Source organism: Hylobates moloch, unplaced genomic scaffold (assembly GCF_009828535.3).
Source record: "Hylobates moloch isolate HMO894 unplaced genomic scaffold, HMol_V3 SCAFFOLD_15, whole genome shotgun sequence".
In the NCBI taxonomy this organism is placed as follows: Eukaryota; Metazoa; Chordata; class Mammalia; order Primates; family Hylobatidae; genus Hylobates; species Hylobates moloch.
In genome coordinates this window covers 61,951,704-61,970,067 of record NW_026652290.1, presented here as the reverse complement: position 1 = coordinate 61,970,067, position 18,364 = coordinate 61,951,704, and the positions used below count along the sequence as shown (strand labels likewise).

General features: G+C 38.5%; 1 protein-coding gene across 20 annotated transcripts in view; it reads left to right on the top strand.

Moving 5' to 3' along the window:
• Window positions 1–18,364, top strand: part of EHBP1 (EH domain binding protein 1) — a 399,042-nt gene that overhangs the window by 186,675 nt on the left and 194,003 nt on the right. For 12 of the 20 annotated variants that reach the window (XM_058429086.1, XM_058429079.1, XM_058429081.1 and 9 more), the window contains 3 exons: window positions 6,040–6,144; window positions 6,801–6,923; window positions 12,341–12,578. In XM_058429086.1, coding sequence (XP_058285069.1) covers window positions 6,040–6,144; window positions 6,801–6,923; window positions 12,341–12,578 — 466 coding nt within the window. The remainder of the gene's footprint in view (window positions 1–6,039; window positions 6,145–6,800; window positions 6,924–12,340; window positions 12,579–18,364) is intronic. The other 8 variants (XM_058429082.1, XM_058429083.1, XM_058429080.1 and 5 more) reach the window with 1 other exon arrangement.

Genomic DNA, 18,364 nt, shown 5'->3' with positions numbered 1-18,364 from the left:
ATAATAATTCTTTTTTGATTATTTATGAGAATTAACTGATAATGGATGCAAAGCCTTTCCCACTGCTTAGTAATTGTTAGCTGCTGTTGTTAATATTTCTTTTTATATGTTCAAAGTTATTAATATTTTTAAAGTTAAAAATAAATTATTTGTAAATTTTGAAAAATGCCCAACTAGTAAAGAGTGAAAAAAATCAGTCATGAGACTGGTAATCACTTAACATTGATCCTACACTCCATTATATTTTTCCTAAAAATTACAAAATTACAGTGACTGCTAGAGGCAGGTAAATTATCTAATTTATGAATTAATTCTGCCTACTGAGAAATTTGCTAGGTTACCTTGAGTCAGAGTACGATTTAAAACTATTGGCAAAACAAGATGGAAGAAGAAACTTTGTAAGTCTGACTATTTAGCTCCTACTGTTCAAATTGGGATGAAAAGTTCAATTGGTATTAATTGTGTTTACTTTCTATTTTCTATGGTTTACTTTGACTATCTCAAGCAATTTTGGTTATGCAAAATATATTTACTCATTTAGAAAAGGGAAGTTGATAAGCTTATCAACTTTTCATATATATTTTGCTGAAAGATCTATAACATACCTCTGACAGCCTAGTATTTTCATACCTGCATTCCTTGGAGATATTGTGAGTTTGGTTCCAGACCACCACAATAAAACAAATAATGCAGTAAAGCAAGTCACACACATTTTTTGATTTCCCAGTGTATACAAAAGTTATGTTTACACTATACTGTAGTCTGTTAAGTGTGCAATACCATTATGTCACAGCATCTTCACCAGGAGTTGGTTCCATGTCAAGAAGCTACTTTCTTTGTTCATCCAGAGAAGCAACTCCTCATCCTTTCAGGTTTTATCATGAGATTGCAGCAATTCAGTGATATCTTTAGGCTGCACTTCTTTTTTTTTTTTTTTTTTTTTTAATTATACTTTAGGGTTTTAGGGTACATGTGCACAATGTGCAGGTTTGTTACATATGTATCCATGTGCCATGTTGATTTCCTGCACCCATTAACTCGTCATTTAGACTTTAGGCTGCACTTCTAATGCTGGTTCTCTTGCCGTTTCCACCACATCTGTGGTTACTTCCTCCACTGAAGTCTTGAACGCCTCAGAGTCAACCATGAAGATCAGAATCAGCCTCTTCCTTTTTCCAAACCCCTGTTGATGTTGATATTTGGACCTCCTCCCATGAATCACAAAATTCTTAATGATATCTAGAACGGTGAATCCTTTCCAAGAGGTTTTCAATTGACTGCCGAGATCATTAGAGGAATCACTACCTACAAGAGCTGTATCTTACAAAATGTATTTCTTAAATAATAAGACTTGAAAATCAAAATTACTCCTTGAACCGTGTGCTGCAGAAACAACACTAATCACTTGTGTATCTCCATCACAGCTCTTGGGTGACCTGGTGCATTGTCAGTGAGCAGTGATGTTACTTTTTTAGGGAGCATGCTAAAAAGGAATGAGTAGTAATACTTTGGAAGACATCTTTTTCTCTGCACAGCAGGTCTCAACAATGGTCTTAAAATATTCAGTAAACCATGCTGTAAAAAGATATGCTGTCATCCAGGCTTTGTTGTTGCATTTATATATCACAGGCAGAGTACATTTAGCATCATTTTTAAGGGCCCTACGATTTTCTGGAATGGTAAATGAGCATCGACTTCAACTTGAAGTCACATTTTTCAGTATCGACACAAGTTGAAGCCACATTAGCTTCAGACTTTTCTTCTGCAGCTTCCTCACTTCTCTCAGCCTTCACAGAATTGAATAGAGTTAGGGCCTTGCTCTGGGTTAGGCTTTGGCTTAAGGGAATGCTATGGCTGGTTTGTTGTTCTATCCAGACCATTAAAGCTTTCTCTGCATCAGCAATAAGGCTTTATGCATTTTTTAAAACTTTCATGTGTTCACTGGGGTAGAACTTTTAATTTCCTTCAAGAATTTTTTCTTTGCATTCATAACTTGTCTAACTGTTTAGCACAAGAAGCCTAGCATTCAGACTGTCTTTGGTTTAGACATGCCTTCCTCACAAAACTTAATCATTTCTAGCTTTTCATTTAAAGGGAGAGACATACAACTCTTCCTTTCATTTGAACACTTAGTGGCCTTTACAGGGTTTAACTGGCCTAGTTTCAATATTGTTGTGTCTGAGAAAATAAGGTCTGGGGAATGGCAGATGGGGGAACAACCGGGTGGAGCAGTCAGAATGCACACATTATTGATGAAGTTTGCCATCTTAGATGGGTGTGGTGCATTGCAGCCCAAAACAATTTTAGTGGTAACAGCAAAGATCACTCATCACAAATCACCTAACAGATATAATGAAAAGGTTTAGAATATGGTGATGATGGCAGCGGCGGGCCATCTGGAGTGGCGACTGCCTTCATGCCTGCTACAGCAGGGAGGCGTGGCTGAGGCCACACACTCCAAGCAGCTGGTGGGAACTGGGGACAAGCAGGAGCCCCGCCCCTTCTGAGCTGGGGCTGGAGCTCCCTGGGTGCTACTGAATCTGCCCAAGCCATGCTGCAGAGCCAGGTACCCCTCTGCTCTTGGACCCTGGAGCAGGCGGGAGCCCTGCCCTCCTGGGTGCAGCTGAAGCTGCCCAAGTTGAGGCTGTGGACCTGGGCCTCCCACTGCAGGAAGCAGGCAGGAGCCCTAACCCCCCAGCACAGCTTGCCCAAACTGTGGCTACAGACCCAGACATCCCTGCACACTTGTGGGCCTGGGAAGGCTTCCCCTGCCCTCTCAGCCTCGGAAGTGCCTGCTCCTGCTGTCTGGCTTCTCCCTGCTGTTGGCAACTGCTCCAATCTTGGAACAAAGTTGGAGCTGAGCTCAGGTGCTGACACAGCCCAGCCAGTTGTGCACATGCTCAGGGCAGTGCTGACACACCAGTCCCCTGCCACCTCGGCACCAGACCCCTTCTGGATTTTGGGCACCGATGAGCATAGGAGGGAAGCCGATGATGGGTGGCTGAGGGCAGCTCCATGCTGGCCTGCAGGCACCCATTGGCACCTACACCCTAGGCACCATGAATGGCAGCAGGAGGTAGGTTCCTGGGTAGAAGGAGGAGGGTCTCCGGTGAGGCCCCACCTTCAGGCCAGGGAGGGCCTGAAGACTGGGGGCCAGGCTGCCAGTTCCACAGACCAGAGTGGGAGGTTGTGGTGCTTTTTCCAGGCCGCCCATGGACCAATCAGCATGCAATTCCTCTTCTCTGAGGCCCATGAAAGCCCTGGGCTCTGTCAGAGCTGAGCAGATATCAGGACAATCAGCTGCAGAGAGAAGCAACCCATTCCAGGGCCTCTTCTCTTCTCAGAGCTGGGAAGTTGATGGGACTACTTGCCTGCAGAGAGGAGCAACCCACTCCCGGACTTCTGCTCTGCTGAGAGCTTGGAAGACACTGAGATAACCAGTTGCAAAGAGGAGCAACCCGTTCCAGGGCCTCCTGTCTGCTGAGATCTAGAAAGACAATGGGACGACCTGCCTGTAAAGAGGAGCAACCCACTCCAAGGTCTCCTCTCTGCTGAGAGCTGCAGAGTTGACAGGATTACCTACCTGCAGAGAAGAGCTTCCCACTCCAGGGTCTCTTCTCTGCTAGGAGCTGAACACTCGTCAGGACACCCTGCTTGTGGAAAGGAGTTACCCAGTGCGAGTCTCCTCTGAGCTGTTCTATTGCTCAGTAAAGCTCCTCTTTATCTTGCTCACCCTCCACTTGTCTGTGTACCTCATTCTTCCTGGTTGTAGGACCAGAACTCAGCTCTTTTAGCCCCATTGAATGGCAGGGTTAAAAGAACTGTAACACAAACAGTGCTGCAACATGCCCCTTGCTCACCACATTGCGGGTGAAGAGAAGGAGAGAAGAGCTGCTGCCCATCAGGGAGCACGTATCTGGGAGCTCCCCATGCCAGGGCTGTGACTCCCTCTCTGGGGCCCTGCGGTTCCTGGCATTTCCAAGCTTCCAGGTGCCACGACATTCCCAGTGCCAGATGTGGAAACTGTAGTGCACCTGGTCTACCTGCAGCCTTGCAGAGAGCTGGTGCCCATGCCACACATGGAGCTTTCCACTCTGCTGCAGCAGCTGGTGTGTCTGACTGCACATTGGCTAGACCCTACACTCACTCACACTCCCCTCATCACTCCATGCCTGACTCGCCCTTGGTAGGCATGGGATCCAGGTCGGTAGCGTGAGCCAAGTGCAGCATGCCAGGTCAAGTGGGTGGAATGAGTCCAGCAGGCCTGAGCAAAAAAAGGCAAAGGCACCACTGGCCACAGAAGTTTCCAGCCAGAAAAGCTACATCCCAAGGATCCTGTAACAGTACGAATTACCAAAATGTGACACAGACATGAAGTGAGCACATCCTGTTGGAAGAATGGTGCTGATAGACTTGCTAATCTTAGAGTTGTCACAAACCTTCAATTCGTAAGGTGGCAGATGGAATTAAGGTTGTTAATAAGCTGACTGTGACATAGTGGAAAGTATGCTAGGTTATCCGTGTGGCTCAATATAATTACCAGGGTGCTTAAATGGTAGAGAGTGGCAGAAGAGAAAGTCATCGCATGTGATGTGAGAACAACTTGGCCCACTGTTGCTGGCTTTGAAGATGGAGGAAGGGGGTCACAAGTTAAGGAGTGGCTTCTAGACTTCTAGACAAGGGTGGCTTCTAGAAACTGGAAAAGGGAGGGAAGGAAATTCTTCCCTATAGGCTCCAGAAAGGAATGCAGCCTAGCGAACATCTTAATTTTAGCCCAGCAAGTCTTCTGATCCCCACAACGTTTGGATAATAAATTTTTTGTTGCTTTAAGCAAAAAAAAACCTCTTTACTTAATAAAAAATGCAATATCTGGGAAGTGCAATAAAATGTGGTATGCCTGTAGGTATTTGTTAAGTCTGTTTCCATGTTAATTTGTGTCTCTATAGAATGTAAATTCCACAAGGACAATACCATGTTTGTTTTTGTGTCCCAAGAATAGGTCTTGGCACAGACTGATAAGTAAATATTTGTTCAATAGATGAATAGTTGCAGGCAGCCATATTATAAATGCATATTCAATGATTTAGTTCAAATAAAATTTAGCATGTGCCCTTAGGTTTACAATGTTAAAGAACAGTACTTTTAATGTCAAATTTACAACTGTGTTCTACTTCCAATCATTTTATTTCTTTCCTACTGAATAATCTGGATCTATTTGCTGTATCGTTTATACCTAAGTTATTCCTAGGTTCTAACTTTGGAAACATCAGGGATTACCTGTAGTATCCTAAAAGGTTCTTATTTGAGTTGTCTAATTTTCACCCAATGAGTGATAATTTCACATATTCAGAGTTGTTCAAAATATAGATGACTCATGTAAAAAATTGTATCTTAAATTTGTTTCTCTGTCCTTTTTTGTTCTCTTTTATTGTTTTTATTATAAGATTTTTCTAAAGCATATACTCTAAAGTTGCCTTAAAATAACAGATCCTATTAAAAAAAAAACAAGAGTAGAAAATAGTAACTGTTTCTTTCTTTTCTTGTTTTAGTGCTGATTTTTAAAATGCAACATGAATACATACTTATTATGTATATAATTCATGCATTTATATTCTTAAAACTTTTTGTTTAAATTTAGAATATAAAACAAATGACAAATATTTTCTATAGTATCAGAGTATATATATTTTATTCTGTTTTTAATGTATGTGTTTAAAGCACAGCTCTATTTTACAAATGTAAAATGTGAAAGCCAGTGTCAACTTCTTGGGTTATTATCTCGTTTTGTGTTTATTAACATAGTTTTTATGTTACTAGTATACATTTTAACAATAAAATGCTTTCTATTTTAAAATATGAGTACAGCATAACATTCAGTTAAGCATATCTGTTATGGTTCATCAAAATAACATCCACTGAATGTATTCTGTTGATTAACCAAACATCTCCTCTTTGTCTTTTTGGGTAACAGCATGCTCCTACTTCTCTTTAATTAAATGACCTTACCTTATATTTGTCTTGACTGGCTTCTGTTTACAGAAATTGTAAACCAGTTGAATGCTCTGAGCAGCTTAGATGAAGATCAAGATGACTGCATAAAGCAAGCAAATATGCCTTCAGCTAAATCAGCCAGTTCCTCTGAAGGTCTAAGAGCTTTCCTCCTTTCTTTCTGCTTCTGATTGCCTGTATTTACTGTGACCTGCTACCTCTTGACTTCTGTCTGTACTTATCTGTCAGTTTTGTCTTTGTGCTTTTCCTTGAATGTTTTCTTTGGTAATTTGTAGTGCACCAACAGGCAACAAGATAATAGTACTTATCTTTTGCAGTCATGTCAGGATCCTTGATAGACAGTGGTTTTAAAACATTTTCTAAGATAATACTTGGTCATACAGCATGCTATTTCTTCAGTGTGTTTACATATTATAAATATATTGTTTTTAGAATATTTACTTATCATAAGCCCATTTCAGTTATTCCTGTTTGGGAGTGAAGAATGTTCTCTCTAAAAGTCTATGTCAACACTTTTTTTATTGGCTCAAATTAAATTGAGATGGAAGTTTCTTTAGTACAGTTCATTATCTGACATAATTTTCCATTAATACTCAAATGTTTGTTTTGTTTTATTTGAAAATGTTGGTATGCTACAAAATACTTGAATGGCATTCTGTCATTGGTAAAATGCTATATACTATTATTTGCAGGTATTATTCGTGTGAATTTTTACCATTTGAAATGTTTCACGAATGTTCAATACTTACACTTAACCATAACAGGGAACTAACCCATATGTTTATTTTCAGAGCTTATCAACAAACTTAACTTTTTGGATGAAGCAGAAAAGGACTTGGCCACCGTGAATTCAAATCCATTTGATGACTCTGATGTTGCAGAATTAAATCCATTTGGAGACCCTGACTCAGAAGGTTGCAAGTTTTTCTGTACTTTTAAAGTCTTTGTATAGTCAAGTTGTCTTGAACTGTAAGGGCAGGAAAATATTTTCTTAAGAGACTAACACAAAAAAATTATTGTTTATAATATTATTATTGTGTTCAATACCACTTGGAGTTGATCAGCAATTCTGGATCACTTCTATGGAATTGCTTTTAAAGAAAAAAGAAAGCCTTACGTAAACATTTACATGGGGCTTTACAAGTCTCATTCATTTGGTCTACCAAGTAAGGTCAGAATGTGGGATATACTGATTTTGGGGTGGTGGAGGTAGCTTCTCTATATGAATCATTTTCCCTGACAGTCTGATGAGCCCTTCTGCCCCAACTCTATGTCTCTCTGACTGAGATTCTCTAGCTGAGAATTAGTAGTGAGAGTGAGTTATGCATGTGAAAACATGAAGCAGAGAATAGGTTAAGAACCGCTGCTATTATATATATACAGCATACTTGTGAGGTGTAAAACCAGGGATTTATTTTCCTGAGTCATTTTTCTCATTAAGTAGTTTTGAACTCATAAAGCCTGGCTATGGGCTGTTATAGAAGTGAAACTTCTGTTTAATTGAACTCTGTATGCTTAACATAAATGCAAGAATGATTAACCACTGTTTACATCTTTTTTGGCTGCGTCTGAGAAATCTTCATGAGTTTTAAAGAATTTTGCTACTGCCTGTCATGGTGAAAATGAGGCTTTAGCTTCAGGATTCACTCTGTTATAGCAATATAATTTCATAATTCTTTCTCTGTCTCCTGTTCCTTTACTTTCTCCCTTCTTACCAGACTCCAAATTATTAATAGTAAGTGTGTATTCATGAGTTTTTATATTGTTTGAGGGCTATATATTATGAACATATTTTAAATTTTAAAAAGGTTACAATAACTGGGCACGGTGGCTCACGCCTGTAATCTCAGCACTTTGGGAGGCCTCTGAGGCTGGCGGATCACCTGAGGTCACAAGTTTGCGACCAGCCTGACCAACATGGAGAAACCCCGTCTCTACTAAAAATACAAAAAGTTAGCTGGGCATGGTGGTGCATGCATGTAATCCCAGCTACTTGAGAGGCTGAGGCAGGAGAATTGCTTGAATCTGGGAGGCAGAGGTTGTGGTGACCAAGATCGCGCCATTGCATTCCAGCCTGGGCAACAAGAGCAAAACTCCATCTCAAAAAAAGAATAAAAAGTTACAATAAATCATAGAGGCAGTCAACTACCTCTTTTCATAGATTAGGAAGCTGAGACCGAGAGAAGTTAAATTATTTAACTTTAGGTAGATGGAGGTGGAGTTGGAGCTAAGATTCTTAATCAGGTATCTTCTTTTGACCACACAGCTTCTTGATTTTATACTACATAAAATTAAGTATATTGAGTTCAAAAATATTTACAAAATGTTTTGAGACATTCAGTATTTGAACTTTCTATTTTAAAATCAAGTAAGTTTTCTAAATGTAAGTCTGTTATTGGAGGTATAAAAGAGAGTGGCAGACAACACATAAGATCATATTTCTATGAAGAAGAGGTAAGCCAGCCTGATTCAGAATCTTTAATTATACCTGTAGAGCCAAACAAATATGTGTCAACCAGTGATCTCTTTAAATATATGCCTATTAGAGTCTTTGGAGTAAGTATTTTTTATTATTAAAATATTTTTATAGAAATAATTTATTGATTAAAAACTTGCAGCCTCAAAACAGAAGTATTTGGGGAAGAAAGAAATGTGTTGCAATTGTTCAGATGGTTCTTTTTTTGCTTTTACAGCTTCAGTTCTCCTCTTATATTTATGTGCTTGAGTGGCTTTTTTTTTTTTTTTTTTGAGACAGAGTCTCGCCCTGTCACCCAGGCTGGAGTGAAGTGGCACATTCTCGGCTCACTGCAACCTCCAACTCCCGGGTTCAAGCGTTTCTCCTGCCTCAGCCTTCCGAGTAGCCTGGATTACAGGCGCATGCCACCATGCCCAGTTAATTTTTGTATTTTTAGTAGAGATGAGGTTTTGCCACGTTGGCCAGGATGGTCTCAATTTCCTGACCTTGTAATCCGCCCACCTTGGCCTCTCAAAGTGCTGGGATTACAGTCATGAGCCACCGCTCCCGGCCCTTCAGTGGGTTTTTTAGAAAGCTACTAAATGTAGGCTGGGCACAGTGGTTCACGCCTGTAATCCTAGAACTTTGGGAGGCCAAGGCAGGTGGATCGCTTGAGACCAGGAGTTTGAGATGAGCCTGGCCAACATGGTGAAACCCGTCTCTACTTAACATACAAAAGTTAGCCCAGTGTGGGGCACACAGCTATAATCCCAGCTGTTTGGTAGACTGAGGCAGGAGAATCACTTGAACCCAGGAGACAAAGGTTGCAGTGAGCCAAGATTGTGCCACTGTACCCCAGCCTGGGCGACAGAGTGAGTGAAACTCCAGCTCAGGAAAAAAAAAAAAAAGAGTCTTCTCTTAAACCTGCCTTTGTTGCCTATTCTAGCATCTTCAAATCTTGCTCTATAGTTTGTATACTTTCTTGCTTTTGGTGTTGTAACTGATGAATTTGCTTGGATTAATTTTTGCAATCCTCTTCCTGAAAGAAAAAAATAAAAGTCTTATTTTTATTGACCCATTTTGTCAGTTTCTTAAGCATTTGAGCCCTGATATTTGTTAATACAAAATTGGATAGGAAAAATTTGTAATCTCTCTTCCCTTATGGAGAAAAGAAAATGCTTAATTTACATGATTATAAAGATTCTAGTGGTGTTAAGTCTGAATATTATCATGGTATTACAAAAGATACTATTACCAAGTCTCTTCTTTAATGTAGACTATGTTTAAATTCATTTCAGTATTGATTTATTATGATTTTATGACTTCTCTTTCACACTTTTTACTTGCTTCCCCATGGTGTACAGAATTTCAGCTCAGAAGTTTTCATTTTACGTTCTTTTCAACATAAAGACAAAATAAATTTTGTGGGCTAACATGTAGAGTATACGTAGTTCGACTTTAAAATATAAAAGTCATTGGCCGGGTGTGGTGGCTCACGCCTGTAATCTCAGCCCTTTGGGAGGCTGAGGCGGGCAGATCACCTGAGGTCAGGAGTTCAAGACCAGCCTGGCCAACAGGGTGAAACCCCATCTCTACTAAAAATACAAAAAATTAGCCAGGCGTGGTGGTGGGCACCTGTAATCCCAGCTACTTGGGAGGCTGAGGCAGGAGAATAGCTTGACCCCAGGAGGCAGAGGCTGCAGTGAGAGGAGATTGTGCCATTGCACTGCAGCCTGGACAACAAGAGCGAAATTCCATCTCAAAAAAATAAAAATAAAAGTCATTAATAAATGTCAGTCATAAAATTTTTATAATGATCAGATTAAGTTGTTTGAAATGTCACTTAGGAAACAATTTTTCCTGAGAATTTCAATAACCAATTTCCTGCCTTCCTCTCAGAATGTTTTGTTAGCATTGCATAGCATAATTAAAATTACTTTTAATACACTATGACTTTTGGCTCACTGACATTTTTCTACAATTTGAGAAAATATTTTTATCAGCAAATCTTAGACAGTTTTATTACAAATTCTTGTTTTGTTTTAAAATACTAACAAACATAAAAGAAAAAGCCTCGTGCTAAGTGCTACTACTACTATAGTGGTTTTGTATTTTGAGTCAGAGTTTTACTCTAAAAGTACCACTGAGGTCGGGCACAGTGGCTCATGCCTGTAATCCCAGCACTTTGGAAGGCTGAGGCAGGTGGATCACTTGAGGTCAGGAGTCCAAGACCAGCCTGACCAACATGGTGAAACCCTGTCTCTACTAAAAATACAAAAATTAGCCAGGCATGGTGGCGCATGCCTGTAATCCCAGCTACTCAGGAGGCTGAGGTGGGAGAAATTCGCTTGAACTGGGGAGGTGGAGGTTGCAGTGAGCCGAGATCGCACCAGTGCGCTCCAGCCCGGGCAACAGAGTGAGACTCCGTCTCACAAAAAAAAAAAAAAAAAGTACCATTGTTGTCCAGGCATGGTGGCTCACACCTGTAATTCCAGCACTTTGGGAGGCCGAGGCAGGTGGATCACTTGAGGTCAGAAGTTCAAGATTGTGCCACTGCACTACAGCTGAGCAACAGAGTGAAACTGTGTCTCAAAAATAAATAAATAAATAAAAGTACCATTGTTCTCAAATTAAAATTTGAAATAATAAAAGCTAGAAAAACTTGATATATCTATCAGCTTACCAGTATTATTATAGTGCTTTCAACGTGAAGATTCTTATGTTATTATTGATTGAATTTAAGTTACATTGAAAAAATAATCTCATTAAAAGCTCTAAAGATTTAAGGTCTTGTAGCATACAGAAACCTCCTCTTTGAAAACTTTGAGAAAACAAGTTCATTGGCCTGTGAGTATATGTACGACACAGGACAGAATGAATTATCAGATCCCTGAGTGGTCTGTGCTTAAGTAAATACCAAAGAACATTTCAAAAGTGAATCAATTTCCTGTTCTTCTTATTTTATTTTTTTAAATTTTATTTTTCTGGTTTTTTTTTTTTTTTTTTTTTTTTTTTTTAAACAGAGTCTCACTCTGTTGCCCAGACTGGAGTTCAGTGGCTCAGTCTCAGCTCACTGCAATCTCTGCCTCCTGGATTCAAGCGATTCTCCTGCCTCAGCCTCCTGAGTAGCTGGGATTGCAGGCCCCTGCCACCCCACCTGGCTAGTTTTTGTATATTAAGTAGAGACAGGGTTTCACCATGTTGGCCAGGCTGGTCTCGAACTCCTTGACCTCAAGTGATCTACCCACCTCGGCCTCCCACAGTGTTGGGATTACAGGTGCAAGAGACTATGCCCGGCCTTAAATTTCATTTTTGAATTGAGGTCATGCTCTGTCACCCAGGCTGGAGTGCAGTGGTACAATCATGGCTCACTGCAGCCTTGAACTCTTGGGTTCCAGCCGTCTTTCCACTGCAGCCTCCCTAGGAACTGGGACTACACGTGTGTGCCACCACAACCGGCCCATTTCATGTTGTTTTAAAAACAGAAATTTATTATGTATTGGTTTGTAATGGCAAGCTGGTAGACTACAATAAAAGAATATAATTTTGCACATCTAAGAAAACATTTTCAAAATTGGCATATCATAATATTAATACTATTAGATACTGCAGAGGATCTCAAGAAACAGTAATGATCCAAAAATGCCATTTTCAGGAGTACCATTCCTGGAGAAATTGACAGAGACTTTAGATATCACATTTTCTGAACATTAAGAATACGTAGCCCCTCTAAAATATATTATTGCTTTATTATTGCTTTGCTCTTTCTCAGCCCCATAGAGCTTATTAATTCAATAGTGCATATATTTGAGAACACTGAACAATATTAGAAAATATATGGTATTAATGTGATTTAATTCATCTATTATTTTATAGAACCGATCACTGAAACAGCTTCACCTAGAAAAACAGAAGACTCTTTTTATAATAACAGCTATAATCCCTTTAAAGAGGTGCAGACTCCACAGTATTTGAACCCATTCGATGAGCCAGAAGCATTTGTGACCATAAAGGATTCTCCTCCCCAGTCTACAAAAAGAAAAAATATAAGACCTGTGGACATGAGCAAGTACCTCTATGCTGATAGTGCTAAAACTGAAGAAGAATTGGATGAGTAAGTACATTTCATTTTGCTATCATCACAAGTTAGTCTCTATGTTAACTAAAGAGATCCTTTTGTAATGTACCTTTAGATGGGTACAAATCATTAATGTACACTTTATAAGTCAGTATCTAGCTCATCCACTATCTGAGTGTTTATAGTCTTAAACCTTATTCTCCCACCCTCTTCCAGGTATGTGTGTGTATACCCTAAACTAACAAGTGAGGAAGATATATTCCTAGAATCTCTGGTTGGAATTCCAATTGTGTCTTCTCACAGAAACTATATTGTAAATGGTATTTAGGTTTTTGGTTTTTTTTTTTCCATGAAACTCTGTAGACATTAAACTTCAGTTATGTTATAGGTCTGTTGGGGAGGAGAACAAAATAATCATTTGTGGTATTATTGATTTGATAAGAAGACTTGTTTAGATACCAAACAGTGAAATAATAATATTTCTAAATTAGGGATTATCACAAGCTCAATATGAATAGACTGTGTAATTAGGGCTGCCATTTGCCCAAATCTGGAGTGGGGATAAAAAGGGGATGTGTTCATATTGTAATCTGGAGTTATACAGTTCACAGCCCATATGGCTACAGACCATGACCCTGAGTGTGTTTTAAAAGCAGCAGCAAAACCTCCACTTCCAGCCATGATGGGATAACAGACTGGATTTAGCCTCTTAAACAACTAAAAAATGGAATAAAATTATATGAAACAATAGGATTCAGACATTGGACACAAACAGCACAGGATAATCATCCCTGAGATAACAGAAACAAGACGAGCCCTACAATTATGTAACTTATTTGTGGGAGAGAGTTTCTAAATGCAGTTCAGAGAGAAAAAAACTCAGATCCCAGTAATCACCCTGAATTAAGGAGACAGAGTTTGGACTTGGGAGTACTGAGGTGACTAGAATTTGTGGAAGAGAAGAGGTACAGAATTTATACCTGTATGAGGAGCACTACTCTATGAGATCTGTTTCAGAGATCTGTAGAAAGCCCCTCCTGAGTCTTTAGCTGAGTGTGGATCAGAGCTTGCATGTGAGGAAATCACCAAGGACAAAGAAACAAACAGAATGATCCCTGGAGTTTGCCCTACCAAGAATAATTTGTGTTCCCACCAGCCAGAAAGAAAAGACTTCCTAACACGTAGGACATTGAGTAGAGGCCTCAGAGATGTATTGCATCAGTTGTGAGGCCAAATTAGCCCTAAACTGAAAGCTGTTCTGGGCCTACCTAACAAAGCTTAAAGGCAAGGCTCAAAAGAATCAAACTTATCTCAAGTAATTTAACTGCATCACACATGAAGCTCAAAACAGTTTTAATCAATACCAAAAACTCCAGCACACAAAACATGAAATTCGTACTGTATGACAGCCAATCAAACATTTATCAGGCATGTAAAGAAACAAGAAAATCTGACCTGACCCATAATGAGGAGAAAACATAATCATTAGTATAGATGCAGAAATGGGACAGATGATGGAATTAAAAGATCAATATGGTAAAATAACTTTTATAAATATATTCCAGATATCCAAGAAGGTAGAAGAAAACAGCATAGATGATATTAGGAAATCGAAATTGAATTTATAGAGATGAGATTTTTCAGCTCATACAAAGTCAGATGAAAAATAGACTGGATGAGTTTAACCCCATGTTAAATACTGCAAAAGGAAATACTAGTTAACCTAAAGACATAGCAATAGAATCCATCCAGATTAAAAGAGAGAAAGAAGAAAATAACAAAGGATCAGTGAAGTGTGGAACAACTTCAGTGGCCTAACGTGTGTGAAGAAGCGAAGAGAAGGTCAGGGGACAGAAAAGGTATTTGAAGAAATAAACACCAAAAGTTTTAGAAATAAAAAAAATATTAAAAATATAAACAAACCTACAGGCCAAAGAAGCCAAATGAAACTCAAGCACAAGAAAAATGAAGAAAGTCATAGCAAAGCTTGTTAACAAAAACAACTCAAGCCAGAAGACAATGAGGTGATATTCTTAAAGGACTGAAAGAACAGTATAACAACAAAAACCTGTGAACATAATTTTCTATTCCCAGCACTCCAAAAAAGCAAAATGATACTACTTGAAAATTTGGATCTACACGAAGGAGAAAAGCACATGAAATGACAAATATATTAGTATATATAAAATACTTGTCTTAGTTTTAAAAATCTCTCTGGTAGATAATTGTTTAAGGCTTCAATAATGTATTCTGTGTTTTATAACATGTAGAAGTAAAACGTATGACAGTTGTGTAAAGGCTGAGTAGCAGAATGAAAGGATACTGTTCTAAGCTTCTTATACGTAATGTTACTTGAAGACACTTTTTTCAGAGTTGACAATTGTTTATATAGAAAATCATAAGGAATCTTTAAAATGGGTACTAAAACAAAAAGTAAATTTAGTAAGGTTACAGGCTACAATATTAATATATAAATTCAATTGTATTTCTCTGTAGTCACAATGAACAATCAGAAATCAATATTGAAAAAAATTCCATTTATAAAAGCATCCAAAACAAAAAACTCAGGGATAAATTTGAACAAAAATGTGTGATATCTGTATACTGAAAACAACAGAATATTGCTGAGAGAAATTAAAGAGTGAAATCAATGGAAAAAAATACAATGGCCATGGATTCAAAGATATAAGTTATTTTCAGTCAGTTTATAAATGCAGTGCCATCCCAATCAAAATTTTAGCATGCTTTTTAAAAAAATAATTTGTAAGCTGTTTATAAAACATATGTGGAAATGGAAGGGACCTAGAATAACCGAAACAATTTTGAAAAAGAGCAAAATTTGAGGATTTATACTATCTGATTTTAAAACTCATTAACCAAGACAGTGTGGTATTAGTTTACTAATAGACTATAGGTGACTGGAAGAGAGCCTGGAATTAGATTCATACATATATTGCCAATTTATTTTTGACAAAGCTAGCAAAGAAAATCAATTAGGAAATGATAATCTTTTCAACAAATGGTGCTAGAACAATTAAATGTCCATATGCCCCTCCTCAACAACAACAAAAAAGCTACAATTCTTACCTTCCGCTGTATAAAAAATGTATCTAAAAATAGATCACACAACTAAAAGTAAGAATAAAAACTGAAGATTTAGCCGGGCACAGTGGCTCACACCTGTAATCACAGCACTTTGGGAGGCCGAGGCAAGCGGATCACTTTAGGTCAGGAGTTCAAGACCAGCCTGGCCAACATGGTGAAACCCTGTCTCCCCTAAAAAAAAATACAAAAACTTAGCTTGGCATGGTTGCAGGCACCTGTAATCCAAGCTACTTGGGAGGCCGAGGCAGGAGAATTGCTTGAACCTGAGAAGTGGAGGTTACAGTGAACCAAGATCGCACCATTGTACTGCGGCCTGGGCAACAACAGCAAAACTCCATCTTAAAAAACAAAAAACTGAAGATTCTAGAAGAGGACACAGGAGAAAATCTTAGTGACTTTGTATTTGGGAGATTTCTTAAGTAGAATGCAACAAAACACAAAGGTTAAAACAAAAAATGGTTAATTTGTACTTCATCAATATTAAAACCTTTTTCTCTTATAAAACTCTTACAAAAATGAAAAGGCAAGCCACAGTTTGGCAGAAATGATTTGCAATACCTGCATCTGGCAAAAGACGTATCCAGAATATGTAAAGAACTCTTTTAACTCAGTAATAAGAAAGGCGAGGCCAGGTGCAGTGGTTCATGCCTGTAATCTCGGCTACTCAAGAGGCTGTGGTTGGAGGATTGCTTGAGCCCAGAAGTTGGAGACCAACCCGAGCAGCATAACAAGAGTCTATCTCTTAAAAAAAAAAATTTTTTTTTAATTAGCTGGGTGTGATGGTGCACACCTGTGGTCCCAGCTACTCAGGAGGCTGATATGGGCTGATCACTTGAGCCCAGGGGTTCAAGGCTGCAGTGAGCTATGATCACTCCATTGCACTCCAGCCTGGGCAACACTGTGAGACCTCATCTCTAAAAAATAATAAATTTAAAAATTTATTAAAAGAAAGGGGGAAATATTTCAACAGACATTTCACAAATGAAAATATTGTATAGGAATGGAAAGATGCTCAGCTTCATTAGTCATCAAGAAAATGCAAATTGGTACCACAATAAGATATCACTACACACCTACCCAAATGACTAAAATTTACAAGACTGACTATACCAAGTATTGTCAAGGATGTGGAGCCACTGGAACTCCACAGAACTCTCAGAGTACTTCTGAATGGTTCAACCATTTTAGAAAAAAGTTTGGCAGTCTCTGAAAAAGTTAAACATACATGTATCATTTGACCCAGCCATTCCATTTCTACGTTTCACCCAAGAGAAATGAAAGCATATGTCCACAAAGACTTCTACATAAATATATTAACAACTTTATTGATTATAATAACAAAATGGGAACAATTCAAATATCTATCAACAGGCAAATGGATAAACAAACTATGGCATATCCATACAATGCAGTACTACTCAGTAATAAAGAGGAACAAACTATTGGCAAATTGCAAGATCATTATGCTGAGTGAAAGAAGACAGACCAGAAAATAGTATATGGTGTGATACCATTTATTTTAAACTCTAGAACATGCAAACAATCTATAGTGAGAAAAAGCACATCAGTAGTTGTTTACAATCAGAGCTGGAGGGAGGAAGAGATTAAAAAGGGGCACCCAGGAAACTTTTGGAGGGACTGGAAATGTTTGTTATCTTGATTTGTGCTGATGGTTTCACACTTGCATGCATGCATAAAAAATACTCATTAAATTTTATTTTCAAGTGTAAGCCGTTTATTGTTTATCATTTATACCTAAATAAAGCTGTTTTAAAAAGAACAGCAATCTTTAACTTTAATAACAGAAATATTATATCACATGAGTGGCTTCCAGCTTGGAACTCTTGGGCCTTTAGGTCTATTTGATGTAAATAACTGGTGTGTGACAGGAGAGATCTTTAAAATATTTAATAATAAGTAATATAATTATATGATCACTTATGAGGCTATATGAGTCTTTGCTTTCTTTGGAAATACATAAACTTTTGTGTATTAACATTATTTAGAACTTGGGAAAAATAGTTATTTCTTTAAAAATGCAGGTTGAAAGGAAAATATTTCAAAACGCTATGTATGTGGGTTGAGAGGGGAATAATAATAAGGCTCCTTTGATTCACGAAAGTTTGGGATAATAGCTTTGTACAAAGGGAGGAATGTTTCTCTATTGTGCATTGGTTAGCTCTTATTTTGAGCACCATTTGACTACTAGTTGTTGTATTTTATAAGGGGCATTAGTGATTCAGAATGTTAACAAAGTAGAGAAAAAGAGCCATTAAAGTGTCCAGAACCACATCAAATGAATGATGATTCAGAGCACAGGGACTGTTTGATTTTAAAAATAGATGATTTAAGGGAACTGTAATAACCAACTTCAGATATTTTGAGACTAGCCGGGTGTGGTGGCTCATACCTGTAATCCCAACACTTTGGGAGGCCAAGGCAGGTGGATCACCTGAGGTCAGGAGTTCGAGACCAGCCTGACCAACATGGTGAGACACCCCCCTCTACTAAAAATACAAAATTAGCCAGGCGTAGTGGCAGGTGCCTGTAATCCCAGCTACTTAGGAGGCTGAGGTGGGAGAATCGCTTGAATCTGGGAGGCGGAGGTTGCAGTGAGCCCAGATCATGCCACTGCACTCCAGCCTGGGCAACAGAGCGAGACTGCATCTCAAAAAAAAAAAAAAAAATGTATATATATATATATATATATATATATA